The following is a 24,640-nucleotide window of genomic DNA, read 5'->3' on the forward strand; positions in this document are numbered from 1 at the left end:
TCCAGGTATCAACACATATGTTTGCAGCAGTAGGTGTGAGGATGATGCTAAAGCACAGCAGAACGTGTGCAACTTTGTGATGTTTGTATGATTCCTGCTAGCTTGAAGCAAGGAGATACAGAGCAAATCACATTACTGAAGGGGCCTGAAAGAGTGACGCACCAACCAGGAACGGACTCAAAATGACCACAAAGAATCATAAAACAACCACAAAAAGAGTTCAAACCCCAAAAAAGAGACAACAATTATGAAAAGAGGCAATTCAACGGCAGAGAGACACAATGCTCTGATGTAGGACGGATGGTGGGTATATAGGTTTGTATCCACACACTCACACGGAGACACTCACATCTTTAAGGCAGCCCATGAAGTTGTTGCTGACTGGCGATCCGGGCAGGTCCGCGGTGTTGGGGCTCCCACCAATGTAGAAGAAGTCATCGGAACCCAGCATGGTGTAATCCTCCTGGGTGTAGCCAGTGGTGGTCAATATACCATCCACCGAGATGGTCACCTGGCATAGGCATGGCCCAAAAGAGACAGGCATAGACGTAGAGGCAGGGACAGGCAGAATAAAGAGGGTGACGAGAGCGGAGAGAAGTTCGAAGAATGAGGAGGAAAAACAAGGAAGAAAGTGGATTAAACACAGGCGATAGGTGGGGTTGTCCCCTACTGGTGTCGTTTGGTTGGGTGCTGTAGGCGCCACTCAGACTGGGGGCTTTCGCTCTCGAGTGCAGTTGCTAAGAGCAAACCAATGGAACGGCTCTGTGTTCACTGTGCAATCACTGACCCCTGATTTCATAGAGTGATGGCAAAAGCAGGCTTTAACTGTATCCTACACTAATTAACTTGCATCTCAACAGACATGTCAAAACCAATACAGCAGCCAGTACAAGAACATGAATTTACCAGTAAGGCTATTATAGAAATAGCAGCTAGGCTTTTCGGCAATAGGCATAGCTATTCAGCAATAATTATTTCTTAAAGCAGTCCGCATTTGAGGAACGACCAGTAAGAAAAAATCCCTTTTGAATATTCAATGCCTCAAGTCTCGTCTTTTGTGCAAGGTTACACATTCTGTGCCGCATGTTTCATCGCTAACAGAGCTGAAATTGCCAAGTGGAATCAAACACACAGCCTCGAGCTGGCGGTCTTAGATGGTGTAGATTGAAATGCAGAAAATAAATATTAAAAAAGAAACGGATGCATAGATGGTGAGGTAAATCTTCTGTCTGTAAAGTCTCAGTACGCTTGTATTACGGGAACAAGACTGACTTGATAGCGGTGGAACCTTAATAACAGCGCGGGGACGATTGTTGCAGTGATGTTACACAAGACCTCACAAGATGAGGTGAAGCAAACGTTGGAAATGAAAGCACATCTACGCTCAATTCAAATTAGAATGCATCTGGGATGAGGACAAAGGTTTCCCCTCTGCCGTTCCTCCAGAAGTTGTCTGTTTACATCATACTCATCACAAAGCAGCAAATTGCAGTACTTGATGAAAATGCTAGTATAATTTGGCTAATCGTATTATATCATGACTCTATTTGATATCAGTGCCACATCTATGTTGCTACAAAGACATAATGCCAAATGATGCCGTTTGATTTGGGAGGGAGTTTTTGCAGTTAGTGACCAATTTATAGTCCAATTATTGTAATGGAGCTGGCCTGGGCCAAAGTGAAGTACTCACCTGTCTGATTCAACATCTGTTTTCCTGCTTAAACGTCCACAGCTTAAATACAGGACTGCAGGGAGCTGTGTACGCAACCATCTGGTTTCCATTACCTCCGCGCACTCAGATGTGATGCGAACACAAGACACCTTCATTTCACTCAACTTACATTTTGGCCATTTACAATAAGATTTGGCATCTGGTGCTACGTCACTTTGAATGTCGGATCCACTTCCCTTTAATGTACTTTTGATGAGCATCATTTTTCACAAACAGCAGCCAATAGCAAAGACGCATTCACTTTGTTTTTAATACACAAAATAATTGATTTCTGCAAAAATAAAAATACAAAAACAAACAGCTTGAACTGGATGTAAATCACAGCAAATATCTAAAGCATCTAACATGAAAGGCTTATAAGGAAACTCTTAGCAACTGCACTCAACAGACCAGCCGCCCCAGCTCAGTGCTCGTCTTCTCTTTTTGTCTTTTTCTTGTTGTTTTTTGTTGCCGTACTTCCCTTCTTAACAGGGCAACTCATTTTTATGTCTGCTGTTGCTACTTGGAGATAAAGAGCGATTGTATTGGCCACATGTATCTGCCATGAAGATCCGACGGTTGACAGTTTGTTGGGGTTGTCTCAGAAGATCTTCGGATTTCAGCGGGAGAGTCAGTGATCCGAGTGTGCGCGTGTTTTCGGGGGGGAGGGGCTGTCTCACGACATTTAAGACGCTCCTACGGAATTTCACCTTTTCTCGAAATAAAGGACAGAGAGTCATATTGTGTAACATATGTTTTGACAGAAGGGCTGAAGAACATATCTGATCAGCTTTAGTTGATGGTACACCTACAGGGCTGGATGTGCTGTTTGGGGCCATGAGGGAACATTGACTCGCTGCCAGACACCTAGAGAGTTCCCAGCTAAAGAGGGAAATTAGACATTCACAATGTATTTGTCCTGTCCTTCTTTCTCCTGCCATCTCTGACATCCCGGCTTCCACCCAATAAATGGCTCATCAAAGATTTTAAGTATGCAAAGTAATCATATGGATTTCATTCATTCATTCATTCATTTATTATGTGATCAGAGGTCGGACCCAAGAGCAAGATCCTAAATAAGCACATGCATTAAGAGTCAATTGTAAACAAAAGCAAAAGAAATTAGCATTTCCTCTGAAGTGACGTAATTGTTCACGAGAGCTAGCTAGTCTTTGCTTTAGCTAGACTGCACACTCAGCTATTTGGTAATATTACAAGTACTTGTATCATTGGCCAGAGGAGAGGCTGACGATATAAAAGGTTGATGGTGGAAATAACCCGATGCCCCTGACCTGGAGGACGCACCGTATGGAGGAAATCAGAAAACATCACTATAACAAAACCTTCACTGCAAAATGCAGATGGATTAGTCTTTAAAGGAAGGGGAGTAAAATATTAACATTCTACAAGAGATATGTTGCTGCTTGTTCTCTCTGTTTTGAATGTCATCATTCAGCGTGAAGAAAAATGGATTTGGGATATTTCACTCGTCACCAAGACAAGGCAGAAAAACCTTTCGTGTTTGATTTCCCTCGGTTGCCAATGTATTCAAAGTAATTGAAGTGACAGAACCAAAGCATTCATTAACATGAAATGGTGGCTTACCCCATTATTTACTGTATGAACACAACTGTGATTGCTTTTGCAAGAATAATGTATTTAACAGACCTGGGTACATGTAACAATGTGGTCTGAAAATAAGCCTTTGTGATTGTGTGATTACAGTTCCCGTCTTGAAACACAGCCTGGTGTGATAATCTAAGAATACCTGATAAATAGAACAATATGACTGGCTGATTAACACATTTCTATCATCCTTTCTTGCACCTTTTTCCAAGTTAAAACTTTATTCTTCTGGATATTATATTGAAATTAATGAAAGGGACAAAAAAGCTGGTCCCCCTTTCACAGAAACCTTTAACAACACCACTAAAGGACACACAAAGCTGCTTCTATTGGATCCCTGTCTTTTTACCCAGTAGCTCTTCAAACACTTCTTCAGCCCAGCACACATGACAGACCGATCAGAGCTGACTGATCTGACCCAGGTATGATAGAATGTACTGTGAAGGGATATACTCTGCTCCGAGTCCAGATCATATGGGGGGCTTTCCTGGGTCCTGTGGTGGGGGAATGGTTTCTGCAATCCACTCTATAATCAATCTTTCTCTTTTGTGTTTCTCATAAACCTCCAGAATAACAAAGCATTTGAGACGAGGCTTCCCATGGTTCACCTCGTGGTTCTCCTCGTGGAGTCCTGCTGTGTGATCAGCCGAGCGCGGAACCGGCTCATTGACTAGGTCTGGTTGCAGGACTACATGCTGCGGCCTCAGAGAAAGGCTCCGTCAAGTAGATCCACATCTCATCAAACAACAAATGTCAATTTGATCCCAACGGGGAATTACCCTGAGTCCAGTGACCACACTTCTAATCCACATAGAAGGTCAACATGACAGGACCAACCAGATCCTGTATACACCTTTATTCTAGTGACAGTACTGCTACTGCTCATCCACCATCTTTATTCAGATTTACACTTTAATTCAAGTAATTTTACTGGCAAACAATGAAATGGGAATAAAGCATGTTTACCGATTCTTATTAATGCTATTATTTATGCTCTTTTTACAATTTATATATACACTCATATCATTTTATATCAGTAAGTATTTGTAAATATTAACAAATTATCTGTAAACCTTAAAGAAATTCTTCATAAAACGACTGCAAAAAAACATGATCTGAGGCTTGTTAATTGGTTTGTAAACTGTGTTTAAACATTACATGGATGGCTTTTAGAAAATTCCAACTGAAAAATAAACAACTTTGTTAAACAGTTTAATTTCTAAAGCATAATTTACCTTGTGAATTATTAATAATTGCTTTGGTGTGCATCAATTGTGTTTACAAATGCTTTACAAATTATTATTAAAAGTTTACAAATTATTTTGCAATCATGTTATATTGTGTGCAACAATAAACTGTTAATAGTGTAATCAGAATGTCATTGTTATCATCTCTTATCAGCAATGATGCAATATGGCTTATTTACTAATAAATGAATGATAAATTATTGTAAATTATTGGTTATGAATAACAGGACACGATTACTTATACGTTCATTGTTTAACAGTAAAATAACTAGTCACTAAAGTTTAATTAAAAATCAACTCACCATGTATAATGATGGTTATTATTAATGCTTAATTAATGGTGAAACAAGTAGAGTAGCCGCTACTTCCCCAATATAAAGGAAGATATGGAGGACGCTACATCCAATGAAAAAAGGAGCTCTCATGGTCCACACAGCTTCTCTCCACAAAAGAACATCTTGTTCTTCCTTCAATTCCCAAAGGCACTCATGATTTGGAGCATCCAGCAGCAGCGTGTGGACACCTGTCAGCGCCTTCATGTAGTTTACCTGGGATTCTGTGCAGAGAGGAGGCAGCCAGCTTACCTGGGAAACGTATCACTTACCCTTGCTGGTACTACATTGCATCTTTTGCTGTGTTATATTTTTACACCATTAGCTCCGGTCAGAGAGAGAGAGCTGCAGGAAGGAAGGATGTCCAAGACAGGGAAGGGAAAGAAGCGGTTCCCATCCAGCGGTGGACTTCGGTGGGTGTCTGGCAGCTTGTCAACATGTATTAGCTGGGAGTGATTTATTACATCAATGCTAAATATGGAATATGTAGTTTTGACTAAACTACATATCTAGGTTAGTAAACTAGGGAGGGGCGGGAGGCCTGGGGCGAGTGCTGTTTTGGCAACAGTTATTAAGGGAATGGGGGAGAGAAAGGGAGGGGGAGTTTTTTTCTTTTTTTAAGTTGTGTGCCGAAAAGAGTTAAAAGGGTTGGAGGGTGAACAAAATCGGTTAGTACTTTTGTAAGTAAGGGAAAGTCAGACACAAAAATGGTTGTTAGTACAGTTACAACAAAGGTTTGTAGATTAGTAACATCGTTTTAGTAAATTTAGTCAAAGTGGTGAGTTGGGTGAGGATTCTTTAAAAGTCCTCTGAAATTTGATTGCTCAAACCAGGTCCAAATATGGACTGAATGTGTTATTTCATGTGCGAGGGTTTGTTTTGGTTAAGAGGAAACAAAAATGAATCCATCCAAGCTAACAGGGTGACACAAAAGCCATGCACTTAAATGGAAAACCGTGACAGGAAGAGTGAGGCTTGGAGGAGGGGGAGAGGGGAGGGGGGGTCTCTTAGACACAACACAAACAGACCAATTAAGTGAGAAAGAAAAAAACAAACAAAAAGATGCAAGATGCAGCAAAATGGTAAAGTGGTGGGGGAGTAAATGGAATTGCAGGGCACCACGACAACAACACACACAGGGAAAGGAAGAGAGCTTTCAATGTTGAGGTTGAGACAGGAATGCAAGGAAACGTGTACGACAGACAGACGCTGGGCTAGAGCAGCAGTCACACCCTGTGAGGATGCTGATGGGGAGACGTTCTAGCCAATAAGACGCATGCAAACAGGATGCAGGGACACAACCACTGGATACTGCCAGTGTGGAGGTGGAGGAGGGACAGGATGGGACCAAGGTCACCAATCACAGATGAAGTCAATGGAAATAAGAGGGTTTTGTTTTTTTTAAAGAATAGGGAAAATCGAGAGGGGAGATGCGACTTCCATGTCTTGCTGAATAGAGCGAGTCACACCTCGAATCCGTGTCCTCCGAGGCAAAATCTGTCCTCAGACATGATTGCGCTTCTCATTATGCCTCGGCTCGAATTTCACCACAGGATCTCTGATGTGAGCTCGAAATTGCTTCATCACTTTTTTGTCAAATTTCAGACTGAGTGAGTCACTAGAAGCGGTGGCTTTCAGCACACTCTATTCCTCTATTCAACCAGAACATCAAAGTCGGTCTCGCCTCTTTAGTTTTTCCCTTTGTTTAGTTTCAGAAGAGGTGTGAGGTCATTATTCATTTTAGTACGTTAATTTTGTTAACTAAAATAAAATAAAGTAAAATAAAATAAATAAAAACAGCAAGAGGGTGTGGCTAACATGTTTCATGGCCATATCGATTAGATTAGGAGAATTGATATATGTATGTATATATGTTAGCCAGGATATATACATATACATATATACTCAATGCAATCTTTATATAAAAATAAAAAAATAAATAAAAAGAAAAGATCGGGAAGGGGGATTCAAGTCTCTTCATGCAAGGAGTGAGGCCAGTAAAGTATAAGAAATATAAGTTAGTGTTAGTGTTAATGAGGGGTCGATCGCACACAGGTCAGATTTCTCCACTTTATGGTCTGCATCTGTGGCCAGACAGATTTATTTACCGATTAAAAAGTCCAGTGAAAGAAAGTAACACCGATCGCAACTACTAAAACCAGATCGGGAGTCTTCAATTTCTTAAACATAAATGTCTGCAATTTCCCCGGTGTGCAGCGTAATAAATCGCCATTTTATTTTCAATCATGTGCTTCCATCACTACTCCTGGTCTGATTTTCTGCACCCAAGATCGGTGGACTAATGCCACATTTAAGCACTTTATTAAATGTGTGCTGGTCTGGGCACAGCACCATCTCCAACATAAATCAGCCTCAGGCCACTAATGGGATCAAACCCTCATTTGAGGCCTACTTTACAGTGAGGGCTTTGGCCATTAAATCAAGAGTTGTAAATACTCTTCATGACGCCATAAAGCACAGGATGGCGAGTCTAGATAACAGGTCACTCTATAACAGGCTGAAGGCGTCCAACTGAGGCAAGGCTGGAAGACTCGTGGTGCAATCGCTCTCATGTTGTTAAAATGTTGGGGAGTTAATGAACACACCGAGTATTCATCTCGTTTACTTGCTCTCACTGGAGTCGCTCTAGTCGGCCATTTGTATGCTTGAGAAATCTGCGGTGTACGCTCACTTCATAGGGTTCTCCTTAATAAATGAATCAGGAGGATACAGGGATCAACAAAAAAAAAGTAAAGGAAGATATTAATACTTTTCTATCAATTGAAAAAAATGTCTTGCATCATGATTCTTTATTTCTTCATACGGATAGTGTTCGAACTAAAATAAAAAGAAATAAAAAAAGGTTCAGGAAATAAAAAAAGCAACACAAATAAAATCTTAAAATCTAATTTCTTTTTTGGCAGACCTCTTTGGATGAATATATTCAGTATAAGGGGGGTGGGGGGACTGGATGACAATAAAAAGCAATAACATATATATATATAGAGAGAGGGCTAAAAGAAAAACGAATAGGTGGAGTTTTTCAGCTACCTTGGAATTGATGGCGGATTGTACTTTCAGTAAGCAAACAGAATAGAAAGAGGTAACGGAAACCCAGGGCAAACCAAAGTATAAGACAATTAGAATGATATCTACCATATAATGCAGTTTGTTTACCATAGCGTGTCCAATGCCTGCGTGCTTCAGGAGAAAACAGGGGGAGGAGAAAGAAAAAAAATAATGACAAACCTTAAACTCAAGAAAACACACCTCAACCCCAAAAAAGTGGCAAAGGGAAAAAAAAAAAAAAAAACAGCTCCTCCTTTCAACAACAAAAATGTCTCTAATGTCGAAATATAATTAAAAAGAAAATGTATTTTTTTCCTATAGTTTATGTAGTAAAACATCCAAATAAAGAAATAAAGAAAGCAATTGTATAATTACTTTAAAAAGGGTCATCTCCAAAATAAAAAAAGGAATAAAAGGATACATTTGTTAGTATGTAAGTCGCAAGTTAAGTAGAGAAAACAACAGATGGTTCACATTCCGTGAATGACACAGTGTTAGTTGTTGAAATCATAAAAGGTAAGGGAAAAGAAAATTCACCAATGAAAAGAATCTTATTGGAAGAATTCTGAAGCTTGTTAGTAAAAGAGACAAGAGTTAGCAAATCAACTTTCACAGAGGGGATTTGGCTGGTTGATGGGGATGTTTGTATTTAGTGGGGGAGGCGATGGCGGGAGAATACATCAAGTATTCACTCTGACAGACTAAAGTGGGCGTGGCTGGCGTGAGGGTCTAGTCCATTTCAAAATGACGTCCTTTAGTACCGGGCGAGGCCAATCATGTCTGGATGACTTGAAAAGGTGCAATTCTCTAACCAAAATGTCCCCAAGTAGTCATTAAGGGGCTAATGCGATATATATGCAAGGGGGGAAAAACAAAAATAAATTATTGCATTGTAAAAATGGACAATTATGGTAAAAACGACATTCCATTTCCAGTGATGTGAAATCGTCGGGGTCATTTAGAGAAGCATAACAGATTCAGCATATTCTTCAACATAAGAGAACAGCATGGAGAAGGACTGAGAGAAGACAGACAGATTTCATTAAGCTACCTGGTACTGCAGCATCCTGAAAGAGAGAATCATGGTAATTTAGTAACTTTAGTCTTTTCCACAATTAACAGCGATGCCTGCGATCCCTGGGGAGAGAAGAGCATGAACACTACAACACGGAATGGAAATCAATGAAACAATTGATAAGGAACCATGTGACCTATCATATGCCTGTCACTGCAGGATGAAGTAGGACTTCAACTCTGACCTATACAGAACATAAGGTTAACAGCAGTGTCCGATTCATCGGGTTAGGGTTGTTTTCGTGGTCATTTAATGAACCTTTTTCGTGTGATTATGTATTTTGTGGGCGGGGCCAAACTGGTGGCAGAGGTAATTAAAGAACACCTTCTCTGATTATTTCACTGGTTTTCTCGCATTAGACATTAATGAGCTAACACTTATCAATGTGGTGAGTTTCCTGAGCCGTACTGAGAAGGCTGTTAGTAATGAATCAGCACAGGAGTAGGAGAAAACTGATGTGAATGATTTTCTCAGTCCAGTCAGTCCGTTACGTAGGTATTCTATCAATAAAACAATAACATTTTTTTGCATTCTATGGGACAACAATTTGGGTCATAATTTTGATTTCCAAAGATATTGTCTGTTTCTGTCACAATGACGGCCACTCCAAACTGGTCTATTAGCTTTTTAACAAGGAGCATCACTGTTAAAGCTGTCAATTTGACAATGAGGATTTAATATAGACTTTATTTATTATAGACATCAATGTGCCTTTAGTGACTCTTAAAAACTCCACCAGACAGAGTCTGACAGTCGCTTCTCGTGGTCATTGTATTGGGTAAGGCGGGGGGGGGGGGGGGGGGGGGGGTATCACTGGCATCTGCCCAGAGTTCCCCCTCAGGACGGAGTGGACATCTAAAGGACATCTTATATCTTGATCTGAGCGTTGACTCAGCTGCTGTTGGCGAACATATCTCACACCAGGATTTGTGCAAAATGAGGGCAATCTACGGGGGCCCAGTTATTGTCCATGAGGTACTACCCAATTGAAAACACAGTGTGTGACTCAGCTCACAGTTTACATAAAGTTCTAATCCTGCCTAATGATACTTAAATACTCATTTAATTCACAACAAAGCTCAGGTGAGATGTTTGCATACATGCCCCACAGTAACATGTGGAGATCCTTACATCTGTCCCTGTAGTGTGTACAGCGAGTACTGTGTGTGTGTGTGTGTGTGTGTGTGTGTGTGTGTGTGTGTGTGTGTGTGTGTGTGTGTTGTGTGTGTGTGGGATGGATTACTATGTATTAGTGCCATCTGTGTGGGAGCTGAGTCTAAGTGTCAGCCATAAACAAAGTCCTCCCGATGAGGCTAACTAGCTGAACTGAAGCCTCACGCCCACTCTCTGATCCGGGGTCAGGGTGAAGTGCTGTGACCAGTCACCCACTTTATCTAATGACGCCTCTTAATCCATTAATTAGGTGAACGAGGTCCAGTGATGGATATGAATTTGTGCCCACACCACACTGAGTGTACAAAAACAACATAAAAGAGCAGAGATGATAGATGGGAAGCTCCCACTACTGGGAAGCTAATGTTGGTTTATTAAGTTAGACAAATGTGCTCTTACAAAAGGTGACGGCGACTGTGCACTTCCCCACAGTCGGTGAAAGATGGCCAGCAGTACAGCGGGGGGAAGAAATGAAAGATTATCAAGTGCAACATTTTGAATTCTGGAAGTTTCAGATCCCTCACGGCCGTTTGATGTCTGGATTTCCAACCGAGCGCTCTATCAGCCTTTTGACAGAACAGCCCTGGGATGGTGGTGAAAAATTCAGCCTTCAAAAGTCGCTGATGATTTTTGAAATTACACGATAAAAGTCACGTCAGCATGCGGGATGATTGGTGGTGGAAGAGAAAGGATGAGATTACATTTGGAGTTATGTATGCATGGTGTGCATAATCTTCGAAAATGAGTGTCAGTCTGTTGTGCAAGTAACCTGCACATGCATAGGAGAAAGGCATTCTCCATAAAGGGTTAAAGGAAAACTTCTGGATTTTTCAACCTGGACCCTATCCTCCCATGTTGTTGTGTCTGAGTGACTAATGGGGGACAAGCCTTTTTGAAATAGGTCCAGGTCTGAGGGAACGCGCTGCAGCCGGCATCTGCTAAATGGGCTGTAATGTAATCCTTTGATGCAATTCCTCACCATCAATGTGTGACCACTAAAACGGCTTGTTTTTGCCACCGACAGGCTCAGATTGTTGTTATAAATGACTGACAACATTATTGAAAGGACCCCACGGAGGAAAATACGTTTTCCTCAACCTCTGTTTGATCTGTTCTTTTGGTTCAATCCAAAAATAGCCATGTTCTGGTGAGAGCGTTAGGCCTCATTCACACTGTCAAAAAATCAGTTACACATTCATCTGTGAAATTGAAAATATTTGGGATAACATGAAGCTACACTTTCCATACTCTAACACAACAAATGTCTGACTAGCACTCCCCTCTCCAACTCTCACGGTAACCTCTCGTGAGATTTGAGAGCGAGACTTGGTGAGACCCGACAATAGGCAGACAGGATCAAGACAAAGGTGAAGGAAACCGTCTTATATCTCGGAATGGTCCTCCTATAATATTGTCAGACATAATCGGAGCATGTCAGTGACAAAAACAAGCCCTTTTAGCGGACGTACATGGACGGTGATGAATTGCACTGGGCCATTACATTTCGGTCGCCATCTGCAGCGTTCTCACTCAATACTGGACCAATTTTAGAGATTGTGTCCCCCGTTAGTCACTCAGACACAAAAAAGATGGGACAATAGGGTGAAAAACACCAACGTTACCCTCTAAATCCAGGGCACAGACTGCTGAGACTGATATATATAAATAACAGGCAAAATGAAATAAGTTAATCAACAAAAAAAGGTATTTACAAAATAAGAAATCTTTCTCCTGAATTAATAAATACTACACCGATTGTATGCTTGCTGTGAGGCGACAGGGCTAACCAACACAAGAAGTCTACTTACTGAGTAAGACTGGGCTGAGACGTTGAAAGTGTTAAATGAATGAACTGCCAGACTAGAAAGAAGTGTAGCAAAGTGAATCATTGGAAGTGATGTGAAGATCTAGAGGCGTAGCCATTATACAAGTCAGACTTTCCACTGCACCAGAACTGTAAATACTGCTGAACCAGGGCTCCATTCTCAAGATCAATCGTGCGGAAAATTAAAGTTTTGTTCTGTTTTTGTTATCAAACGGTACAATGGATGGGCTTGTAACTAGAGGACATGCAGTAGGCTGACAACAACTCAGAGAACCAAAGAAAAAAAAAGGCGGGATATTGGAGATAAACAAGTCAACACACAAGGAGAGTATGAGTATCACAAATACGTTACGTTGCCTTAAACCCAGCATGCCTGGACCTCTCTGTCATCGACCCACGTGGGAAAACAAAGACTGTGAATGCCGTTGATTGCTGATGGAGGTTTACGCCTCCAAGTCACAACCACAGGCCCAGACAAACACTTGGTGTTGCATCCGTCCACATGGGCCCAACAATCGTCACATATTAAATGCTAGGGGGGATGGGGTGGGAGAACCGGGGTCTGCTAACGCTGTCATTCACAGACAGGTTAAAGTGGCTGACGTGACTCTTTCAACTTGTGCCAGAGACCTGCAGGATCCCAGACACAGTCGGCAACGATGCTAAATGAGGTTTCTGTTGAGTTGCTGATCTTTTACACACTTGTCACGGTGGACGTTACTGAACTGTGGCCACCAGCGAATAAGCAGAATAAATATTTAATGACAAATGGACAGTGCAGCCGGAGCCAAGATTTCCAGTCCATTTATCAATGTAGCGTAGGAAGACCGATGGCGGCTCCTGCTATACATGTGGGCCTTTAGAAAGAAGTGATGAAACTGATATTGTGGATTCGTATTAAGGGGTTGGAGGGGAGGACATCTGTGCTATTTTACGTCATGTGTGTGAAAGTCTAAATCAACTATTTGAGATACAAGGAACATCTGAATGTGTTACCCGTATATGTATACGCTAATTATCTTGTTTTGCTGGCTGTATGAGTGTGAGCGTCCATATTCTACTATATGTGCCTCGCCGGGTGCAAGTGTGGTCTATTAGGCCTTCTCCCTGTAACACAGACACTGTGTGAGTGACCCCGTCAGATGGGGGTGAACTGGGCTACGAATCAAAACAGCTCTTTCAGGTACATTTGGTTTCGCGTCCATTCCAATCATCCGCCGTTCACTCTATTCTGCCTCTCTCTAATTCTGGCTCCAAGTAATGGAAACGGGCAGACGGGCTTCAGGTGCAAATATAAATGTCACTGCAATTATGGAGGAGAGAAGTCTGCAAACAAACTGCGTGAGGGTGTGTGCTTCTGTACAGGTGTGTGTGTGTGCGTGAATGGAAATCACAGTAGAAAATATTATGTATTGCAATGCAGGTGGTCATAATTCACTCTCCTTTTCTGCCCTGCTTCCCATTATCCTCACCTCGGTTTTCACCTCTCTGACTGACTTCTCTTTAGGTTCCATGAGTATGAATTCAATGGCAACACAACTGTTACTCTATCTAAGCTCAGATAAGACATTTTACGACTGATCAACTGTTTTTGGGCTAATTGCCGAAACAAAGAATGTAGAGACATAGGGCGGTTTAGTGGATGCACTGCACGCCTGGCTGAACGCTTGAATGTCCACGGTGGCTGCTCGTCTTAAAACAAGGTAAATGCACTAAATCTTCAGGCAGATGGCTCACCTAACTAAATGCCTGCATTGTCATTTAGGACAACAACAACCACAAAAAGAGATCAAATGTGTAGTTAACTTTTATTCCCATCCCCTGAAAATAAATGTAGATTCAGCTGTGAACACACAGCCATAACAGCTGAGCATGAATTTTTAGAGAGAGCAGCTCCAGCAAGCTCCTCTTAAATGTTCATATTTGCATGTACTTGCACTACAAATGCAACACTTTCCCATGTGGATGCAGGTAACAGGTACGGTGTTTTCAACGCCGACACAGATGTCATTAAAACATGTTTACTGTTCGACTTCCCCCTCCTCCTAACACGTTCACCCTGTTGACTTGTCTCCCTATTATCTCACCCTCAATCTCCTACCTGTTTCTGTCTCACTGGCATTGTGTTACCTGTTTGAATGTGCTAATGGAACAGAGATTTGTTGCCTGCTTATTGGTCTCCGAGACAGAGGGATGAATAAACATGAAAGTGCTGGAGCAGGTATAGTGGGAAATGAGGCTGATGAGTGAGCGAGTGAGTGAGTGAGCAGCGGAAAGGGATCTGCTAATGCACTGGAAATGTGATGCAAATTAGCTTTTTATTTTCCCCACAGATGCACTGAACCCCTCAGTGTCGGCACCAAACAACCGGGCCACTGTTTTAGCACGAGGTGTTTGTAGGTTGGGCTGAGTGGAGACACATGCAGTGCTCGAGGTGTCAAACACACACACACACACACACTGGGCCACCAAATCCTCCGGGCTGGAGCACATTAGGATTACTTAAAATGTCATTGGCGGTAAACTGAGAAAGGATCATCAGGGTGTTAGCATGTCATTATGTACATCAAACAAATCCACCAATCCTGCCTGCCTTCAATAGAAATTCCTATTGTAACTCAAAAAAAAAAAAAAAAGTGTCGCTCCGCTACGTGTTAGCAAAGCTGAGCATTTTCAATTTGGCCTCAAGAGGTTTAATCTGTCATCATGCTGATCTTATTGTGATGCTAGCAGCTAATCTGCTAGGTGAGGTGTTTCCACAACATGGAAGCCAACACAGCTGGAGTCACTCAGTGAGTTCATTTGGCATCCCCGCGCAGTAGTTTAACACAACTAGTATAGACAAAGGCATGAGGGTTTCAAAATAAATGGGAACCTACTTTGTAACTATTGATTAATGTAACAAGGGTCAATGTGGAGAAAAAAAAAGGACTGAGCCAAGATCCCTGTTGCACACCAAGAGGTTGCACCTGAAGAAAACTGAGGAAGAATTCACTGACAGTTTGGTCATTTTGTATTTCATACTCATTTGTAGACCTATAAGAAGTAATGACAAACACAGGACTTTCAACTGGGAGACCGGTGTTGAAAGTAACATTTGTGAAGGATCGACTTATGTTATGTTGATTCCGTACATATTTTATTTTTTATTTGTTTACATACTCTTTTAAGCCCATTTATTGACTAAAGATAACCATGATCAGTTCGCGTACTAACCTGACGTTACATGATGATGTTATTATTCACAACAATAATCCTAATCAGATCCAATTGCTCAAGTCTTACGATTAAATAATGACTTTATTTTATCAATAGTTAGTGTTTAAATGGAGGACTTGGAAAGAGTTAATGCTACTACTGCAGCCAGGGACGAGTCACTACCCAACAGCATGGCAGACCCAGTTGCTAAGTGACAAGTTGCTAGCAAGAATGGACAAGAGAGACGGAGTGAAAATGAGAGAGAGAAGGGAGGGGAAGGGGAGAGGAATTGATTGGTTCTCTCTCAGGAATTCTGCCTGCCTCTTGGATGGCAGAGAGGAGAAGAGGAGGAATGGTAATTGCAGCTGATCATACCTCACAGAAATGGATGACAAATCTTTACGCGGGAGAGAGAGAGAGAGGAGAAGATGGAAAGAAGGACAAAGAGGTGGGGAGCATCCAGGCATCCCGTCGTGATTGAAGGGCGGAGGGATGAAGTTCTCATCATGTCGTCTCATGTGAATTGAATGCGACCGCTCCGTCAAAATGCCCCGCCACCTTAAATGGGATTCTTGAATATGCCGATGTACAAGCAGCATATCAGTGACTGGATGATGAACATCTGCAAAAAGCTCATTTTCAAAAGGAATAATGCTTTTAACAGATCACATTGCAAAAGTCGTTTTTTTTATTAAAGGTTCTCCATCCCTTTGGCTTGGCCTGTTTCTCAATACAAGCACCACTTAGTAGTTGGGGAGGGTCTTATGCAGGCGCAGCGTGAGAAGATGTTGTGAATGTTGGATGCGAATACATAGTTAGCTTCAAGCAATTTCTATTATGTATGGGAGACATGCAGGGAGGGGAAGAAGTTTGGAATTGCATGTGATGTGTCTGTGCGTGTGTGCTCAACTGAATAACCATCTCTGCATGATTGGATTCTATCTTACAGCATGTTCTGCTGCTGCTTGGGAAGTTTGTGTGCGTTCGGGTTCATTATACATCATCGAATATGAAGTCCAACTTGAAAGTCCACAATCCTAAACCACATGGATGCGTGTGGAATCAATAATCCAAACTTTGAATGATAACTTTCCTCCCCCTTGGATGCAGTGTCACTCTTACAAAGCTTTTTTATAAGAACTCCTACCTTCGATGTTATGATATGATTCATTGCCGTGACGACCTACACTATGACTAAGCGATTCTAATTCTCAACGTGACCTTCTAGACCTTCATCCTGATGCAGATCAAAGCTCGCCTCATCCGAGTGAACTCTGAGCCGGGAGCTGAAACCTCCAGGCTGCATTCAGCGCCAGGAGAGCATGTTTCACCCATTCATTTATCCAATAGCTGCATCCAGCTGTATGGAACAGAGATGTTCATGGATAAGAGCCATCACAGTAGACAGAGAGGCAGAAACAGCCAGAGACGAGAGAAGGATGGATGATACTGTAGGTGGGAGAAAAAAGGGGAGGGAAGGTTGACGGTGACACAGGAGGGAGAAATGGGACAGCAAAAAAAAAAAGAGAGAGATTGAGTTCAGAGGTCTCTCTCTCTAGACGCTGTCTAAGCTACTGGCCCAGTTCTGTGGATGTGGAATCTTCTAGTTGTAAAGTCACATTGGGGAATTAAAAGTAAGCTTTCTGTTTTTTTTTTCTTTCTTAGTAGAACAAACTGTTGTCTCTCTTCCAGTTTTCCCCCGTCCTCCCCGCGCTCTGATATTCCGTTAGTCTCACATAGCAGCGCTTGGCTTCATTTCCCATTCTCTATCGTGCATACGATCATCATCGAGAACAAACAAAAATACAGACGTACAAGCGCGCTTGCCTTTTCCCAGACTGCCTCTCATGTTTTCCTCTGACTGACTGCCGGGTCCTGCGGGACGCGACAGCCTGTTAAGCGTTCAGAAGGGCCTTTGTGATATTGAGGCCATTGTGATTGTTGCAGTGATCTTCAACATGGAAGGTTTAGCCCCCGGAAATACATTAGCATGTAGATTACTGTATTTCAGTACATAGGAAGCTTGATATCCATAATTTCTCATACCATTGCATTAGGATTCTATCAGCAAGCCATGGAAGCAAATCAAACCCTTCACAATGCCTGTCATGCACAACAGGAGGTTCTTTCACATGTTTTAACACATTATGTCAGACACATGTTTTAACACATCATATGACTGTCATGGCTGCTGAAAACAGATTCTCACCAATTAATGCTCACGACAGCATCGTCTACATGCATCTATGAAAATGGCTTCTCCATTTAACGATAAAAATACATGTTCTCGTTACCGCTCTCGTCAGCACAGACCTGCACCAGCAGAATGTAATCAATAGAAAACAAACGGAGTGCAACTAATCGTGTTACTTGGCCTGACTGGAGGGATATCAACCACAACAGTAACTTCATATCGCCGTCTAATCAGAGCCGAGTCGGGTTCCAGACACAGGACGGTTGCTGTGCTGCCTTTGATACTGCTCCGTTTGCCTGGTGAGCTTTTAATGCTATGGGAGTTTGTGTCAGGAGAGGGAGCTGATAAAATAAATCTGCTGACTGCTGTCAGACGCTGCAGCCTCGCAGCTGCCAATGCTATCAGCACCTGAATCTAATGTTTAAAGGCAATACATTACCCACCAAGCATTCATCAAGGGTCCCGCCGCACGCCCGCCTCGACCCGATCGGCACTTAATCTACCGCTAATCCACAACACACACAACCTGACAGCGTGTGAGTTACTGTAATGACAGTAATGGGTAGACGCGTAATAACACAGGCGCCAGTGGTTTTACTTTTTGTCCGAGGTATTCTCTACGGATTCACGTCTGGGTTTGCAGTTGTCACAGCTAAGAGTTATCCCTGCGAGGCGCGCAGCCGTGTGTGGATTAGCCCGTGTGTCTGCGGGGCTTCTGGAAAAATCACTGTGATTTAAAAAGATGAGAAAATCAATACCCGCAGAGTATGCAACACAGTAGAGAATACGCCGTTTTAGCTCACCCATGCATTGTGCATGAAGGGATTTTACTGCTAGATTTGTGCTGACTAGAGTGTTAGTGCACACTTAATATTTGACCTATTTTCACAATGTGTATTTTGGTGCAATGTATCATATGAATCTATCTTTTCTCAAGACGCCCTGGCAAGAGGGTTTCCATCTTTGTCTTTGCCCTACGTCTGTCTGCAGTGTGTGTCTGTGATCCCAGAGGGTCCTGAAGTTTACAAGACGACCATGATGGTAGATCATCATGTCAGGGAGAGATCAGTTGCTCCATATGCTAACCAATATATGCATTGCATGGTAGAACGTGTGTGTGTGTGTGTGTGTGTGTGTGTGTGTGTGCGCACTGATGAGAGGTCAAAGAAAGTGTCCTTGCCTGCCTGTCAACTGTACTCTTCAGGGATAAGCCAAACACACACCACTTTCCACATACACACTTGCAGTACTGCCAGATGCCACCACGGGGAGCTCTGAAGCTGTGCTCATGTGTGAGCCATAGAGCGGCCTCCCCCCCCCCCACCCCCACCCCCCCTTCTCTCCTCTCTCTTGGCGGAGAGTCCCTATCACCTCACCTAATTCTGTCTGCTTCATTTTACCCCGCACAAAGCTGACAAATTCATAGGTTTTTGTGGAAGACGAAGGCGAATATGCGCATACAGAGGGAAGGGGGAGTGAGAGAGTGGGGGAGAGAGACAAAGGCAGTGCCTTGTGAGAGCTCATATGCTTTACTTATTTTGGTGCTTACTGATGCAGCGGTAGATATGCATGACCCTTTACCAACAACAGACAGAGAGGGGATGAGACCACTGGGGCTGTAGCATAACCTCAGCTGGAATCCGACGCTTGTCTTGTAGGCTACGGGCTATTTGGAATGCACGATATCATATTAGCTCCGATGGGAAGCCGAGTGGAAAACAAGAATGGAGTGTTTGCGTGGGCGTGCTGTTTACATTCACAGCTGTATTTAGAAATTAGACGGTGTATTAAACAGTATTTATAGCATCTAAACCACACTCAATGCGGTCGGTGGCACACGCTGTGCAGAACCGCACATAATCTAGAAACGATGGGATTTACTAGAAACCTAAATGTGGAGTATTTTGTGTTTGGCGAATGTGACATCAAAGGACAAAGGAGGACATTTTTGCATGCTTCAAAATAATAATAATAAGGACTGGCAATGTGGTATGTATGTGTGTGCATACATCCCAAAATACATCTCAAACATGTCCTTTTTTGAGAAGGACATGTTTAAATAAATATGAAACAATTACAAAATAATACAAATTATCAGCCCTGCAACCAATCATGTCTTTGCACAGTTTACATTTTTGTTATGCAAAAGCGTAAATCCAAATATGTATAAGATATTTGCAATGGTCAGCCTTACATTATGAGGCGTTCCTGATATTTTATTCACCCTGTGTAATCTCTCAACAAAGCACATTACATAACATGCCTCACAGCAACTTTGCATTTAGAAATCTTCTGCACTCTTCATGCATATTATTATTATAGAAGAATTGTTTCTTCTCTGCACCAGCATGTTACCCTCATGATCAATGATCACTGAATAAAACATATAAATCTAAACCAAACTGTGGCTATTGTTCATCTCTGTAACATTCCTCTAAACTGAAAATAATAGCTTATGAGTACGTTTTGTTCCTTTATTTATCACTATCATTGAATAATATATAAAACCACAAGAAGCCCAATAGATATGAAAAATAGGAGAGAAGGAAATAAAAATCACAGTAGCTGTGACCACACACACACACATACACACATACACACACACACACATACACACACACACACATTCCAAGGCAAAATGAAAAAAGGGAAGTCTCTGCTGAGACCAATCACGCTTCCCACAAGTGTCAAGAGAGCTGGTTCATGAGTTATGAAAGATGGCGTGACTTAAGTATCGGGGGCAAGGCTAATACTCAGCAGTGAGAGAGGAACTCTGCTGCGTGCAGTGATGCCTCCTACAAGAGAGGACGGCCAACGCTTCATGGGTTTGGCCATGGTGTGTGACTCTGTGTAGAGGTTGGGTGCCATTTTTGTTGTTAAATGCCACACCCCCCGCCTGCCAATTGAACACATGAACACACACACCTGACCTCGCTTACATGTCAGCCTCCTAGGTGACGACTGCCTGGCGACGGGACATTTGCGTGGACCCGAGCACCTGACAGAGCTACAGAGGTGCCGGCATGTTCGCATGACGGTTTTCCGTCACGTGGGTTCCTGTGTGTTCTACGACCTCGAAGCATGCAAGTGCTCATTGATCAGCTGGGTATCGGGCCGGCAGTAAACACAGGGTCAGAGGCGGTCAATGTGCCATCGATACCTCCGTCCTTGTGTCTCTCGGTGGGGATGCTCCGGTGTAAATCTAGAGAGCTCTTTAACACTTAGGCCGCCAGTTATGTCAATTACAGTGATCCAGTGGGGATTCAAACTGTTATGTGAGTTAATGGAGATGGCCTGGACAGCGTGGGGGGGGGGGGGGTTAGCTCTGGGTCAAGGCAAGGCAGCAGGCGCCTGGTAACTGGTCAGCCAAGGACACCTTCCATAGCAACATCAAGAAGAGAGGGTGATTATCTGAACCGATGGGTCACTTGCAGTTCTCCCTTCAGGACTACATTTTCAATTCAGGTGAGATCTATATTTTAACATTTAGACACTATTGTGTTTAAAACTCTATCATACTGTATAGGTATCAGTAGTGGTATTGCTTCAGATTGACTAAAAGTGAGAGATGTACTTTGATTTTGTCAGCAGAATCACTGAGAGTTTACAGAGACAGACAGACAGCACATAGACGGGGAGACAGACGGGGAGACGGGCAGATAATAGTGTCTCAGTTTAGTACGTGTGTCTTACTTGCCTAATGACCATTATGGTGCAAGTGGTGGTAGGTGGGTTGGCTCATGCTGTAAATCTTTAAAACTGCATTGGCTTCCCAAACTCATTAAGCTAGTCTCACTCCGCTGATCACACATCTCTCTACAGCATAACATATTTGATGCCCACAGTGTGTGTGTCTGTGTGTGTGTGTGTGTGTGTGTGTGTGTGTGTGTGTCTGAGATGCTGCATCTGATATCCCGTGTGTGTCAGTGAGTACGTGATCATTTGCCCTTACAGCAAGTTGAGCATACGCAAATAAAACATCAGCTCTGCAACTCTTGGACTACTTCCATGTCTCTGTTACCACACTGAAATATATACATGTAGTATTACATTATGTTAGTAATTGCAAACCCGGTTTGGCATGGAAATGCCTCCCTATAATTTAGCAGCACGTACTTAGACATTAAGAATAACTTTGCTTGTAGGTGTTCCTCCTCCTGGGTTTGAAAGAATAACAGTTTTGGAATGTTTTTCAATGTTTGTGTGTGCGTGTGAGTGTTAATGCATTCACATCAGGCTTTTTTTTTCCATTCGAGGCGGCTTACAATGCCCATTATTAGGTGTGAAAAGCCATTCATTCCAATTCCAATTACCAAAAAAAAAAAATGTGGAGAAGTAAGCATGGAAGGTGTGAAAGTGAAATTGATTCTATCTCACTGCTGGTAACTGCAACTGCCAATTGATGACCTGGTGCATCCAAACAGTGTGTGTACATACACTTAGTAGGGTGCTGTGTGCATGTGAGAAAAATAAACAAAAAAAACAAAGGAGACGGAGCGAGCTCCGGGACGGGCCCCGACATTCAGGTTGCCGGGGCTCTTTGGTTTTCCATTAGCTACCATTAAAGGTTTGTAAAGATGTGTCGGGTAATTTGTTCAGAAAGGGTTTAAGTGCATTGTCACCTTTGATAAATTAGGGTGCATTCCATTTGTGTAGACGAGTACATTATGTGCATACATACTGAGCGGAGCACTTTCTTCACTTACTCATTAATAACAGCAGAAGACAATGTCCTTGGTCACACCTTAAATGTGCATGTTGTCTCTGATTGCATCATGATGGAGATTAACGATAATCTCACTGTGGTTGGGATTATAGTTATAGGGAGTTATGTTTTCATATTTTGCCTTTGACTGACCATTGAATATGAAGGTGAGATGGATCTTTGGTCATTTTAAGAAAGAAAAAGAAAGACAGCCTAGAAAGACAGAAATAGCACCAGCCGCCTGTTCAATGTCAACCTAGGAAAAAAGAGACTTGTGTTAAGGTGGGCAGCCAGAGGAGAGAAGAGAAGGTGAAGCACTCCTTGTGTTCTCCGTGTGCAGAGAGGGAAAGAGGGGAAGGTGGAGGTTCAAACACAGCAGCAGAGACTGGACGGAGGCACCGCCCTGTCTGCGGTTGCCCTGGGTTACACGGGCAGTGTTTACCTGGCGCAGGTTGCGGGTGACGCGCACATCGTGCCAGGCGTTGTCGTTGAACTTGCCGTTGACGGGCTCCACCAGGGCCTCGAACGCGCCGGAGCCCAGGTTGATGACCAGCCAGACGGCGCCGCTCTTCAGGGACAGGTTCACGTAGTCGGCCGACTTTCCCGTGTGCAGCATGAGGCCGTTGCGTTGCAGCGTGCGGAAGGACAGCGTGATCTCGTCGGTGCTGCTCTGGATGGGCGTCTGCGACAGGTCGTAGCAGAAGAACTCGTTGCCCTTGAAGGTGGCGACGGACTCTTCCTTACCTGGAGAAAAAAACAAGGGTGAAGGGAAATAAGTTCAGATAGTGAAAGAGATACGTATGAAAGCAGGATTATACCAATACCATGCCCTGAAATATGCCAGTACGGGGACCTAATTAAAAGCATTATCACACCAGATTCTAGATTATTAAAAGCCCCAAAATACTGTCCCTGAGCAGATTAATTCCCACTGGTAATGCTGACCAAGACTTTCACAGGTTAAATCGTTTAAGATGAAACCGATTAGCTGTGGTTATTGATTCCAGTATTACAACAATGGTTGCTGCTGCAGCTCTAATGCATAAAATAAATCTTTGCATCATGGAGGACCAAACCAACATTTGTTTAGTATTAATTAACAGAACATAGTGTGATGCGTCTTCCATGGATAGATGAGAGCGCTGGTATGAGAGAAAACAGCAGCTAGCAGCTGGATGGCAAACGGAAGTGGAAGAAAGGGCGTCAACGACTCTAATGCCTGTCAGTCCGTCTGCAGCACACGGCCTCCTTCCACTACGGGGAGCTTCGTTCAGGCGCTCGCAGTCAAAACAGCCAGTTTGTAGAACGGACACCTGTCAAACAGCAGCCTAACAGCAGCAGGGGTGGACACGGTGTGCATCTGTCAGGAGCTGAAGGAACACCTGCAGCTGTCACAGCAGAAAGTACCGCTGCAAGAAAACTTACAACAGTGGCACCTCCATCACATGAGGCAAAGCGTGAGCACAGCGAGCCCGAGATCAACTCCTATCGAGTTCTCTATATTATCTCCGAGGATTCAGCGGGTCAGCAGCTGCCGGGGAAAAATCTATTTTGCACATTCATAGATGCACATAATACCAGCTATAATAGGGACCGCTCAACTCTCAAATGACTCTTCTCCACTCAGCTGTTATGCAACTCAACCTGGTTTCCCAACATGCACTGTGATCTGAAGTGACACCCGGCTTCCTGTGTTCATTTAGCCCTCCTCACCTCCGTTTCCCTGGCGGGGCCGCACTGAAGAATCAGCCTCAGGTAATGAGGTTTAGGGCAGAAAACAGGAAAGAGATGGGGCAAACTCAAAGCGCCAGGAGGGCCCTGTATGGGTGGATCGTCAAATCTAGTTTATCCCGAAGTTCCATTACAGTGAGATCGCTCCAAGACCTCGGTGCATTTCCCTGGGGAGAGAGGCTTGGGCTGGCCAGAAGGGGAAGGGGGGGGTCCGTTGGCAGACAGATTGAAAGCCAAATTTCATGAGCGATCAAGTTCTCCACAGGAGCAATCTGGAGGAGCGTGGGGATGGATAACAGTGTGTCCATGTCATAGCTGATCACTTTGTACGCTGATATGACCCGGACGGATCAACATGTCGCTGATTTCTATTTCATTGACGGTCCAGAAATAACTTCATGGAAAAGGTAGAAAGGGTTCTGTAGTAAGTGCTATACTTCTGAAACATTAGGGGAGCCATGGTCGACATAGCAACAATACTGTGTTTACACACATACACTATAAGTACATGCACTCATATGAAAGACACGTGAGTGGAGGAAAAAAAGAAAGAGGAAGTGCAGGATGGAGACAGAGACTTAAAAGAGCATTTTGGCTGAAATTAAAATTCAACTTTAACTGAAATATGAATTGAGGCATCAAAGGAGGAAGAGAAAGAGATGAAGGGGGGAAATTACATGGATGGGAGGAGGGGAAAAAAAGGCATTTCCCCCGGGAGCGGCCTCCTGGCGGCGCCTGTGTTGCTGATGTA

At 43.1% G+C, this 24,640-nt stretch overlaps 1 protein-coding gene across 5 annotated transcripts in view; it reads right to left on the reverse strand.

Moving 5' to 3' along the window:
• The window catches only part of nrxn2b (neurexin 2b), a 573,287-nt gene that overhangs the window by 348,908 nt on the left and 199,739 nt on the right, over positions 1-24,640 (reverse strand). For 4 of the 5 annotated variants that reach the window (XM_084003189.1, XM_084003188.1, XM_084003187.1 and 1 more), the window contains 3 exons: positions 22,601-22,902; positions 8,097-8,120; positions 350-511 (listed from right to left, as the gene is read on the reverse strand). In XM_084003189.1, coding sequence (XP_083859315.1) covers positions 350-511; positions 8,097-8,120; positions 22,601-22,902 — 488 coding nt within the window. The remainder of the gene's footprint in view (positions 1-349; positions 512-8,096; positions 8,121-22,600; positions 22,903-24,640) is intronic. The other variant, XM_084003186.1, reaches the window with a different exon arrangement.

This window comes from Eutrigla gurnardus, assembly GCF_963514095.1.
Source record: "Eutrigla gurnardus genome assembly, chromosome: 23".
NCBI classification, from domain to species: Eukaryota; Metazoa; Chordata; class Actinopteri; order Perciformes; family Triglidae; genus Eutrigla; species Eutrigla gurnardus.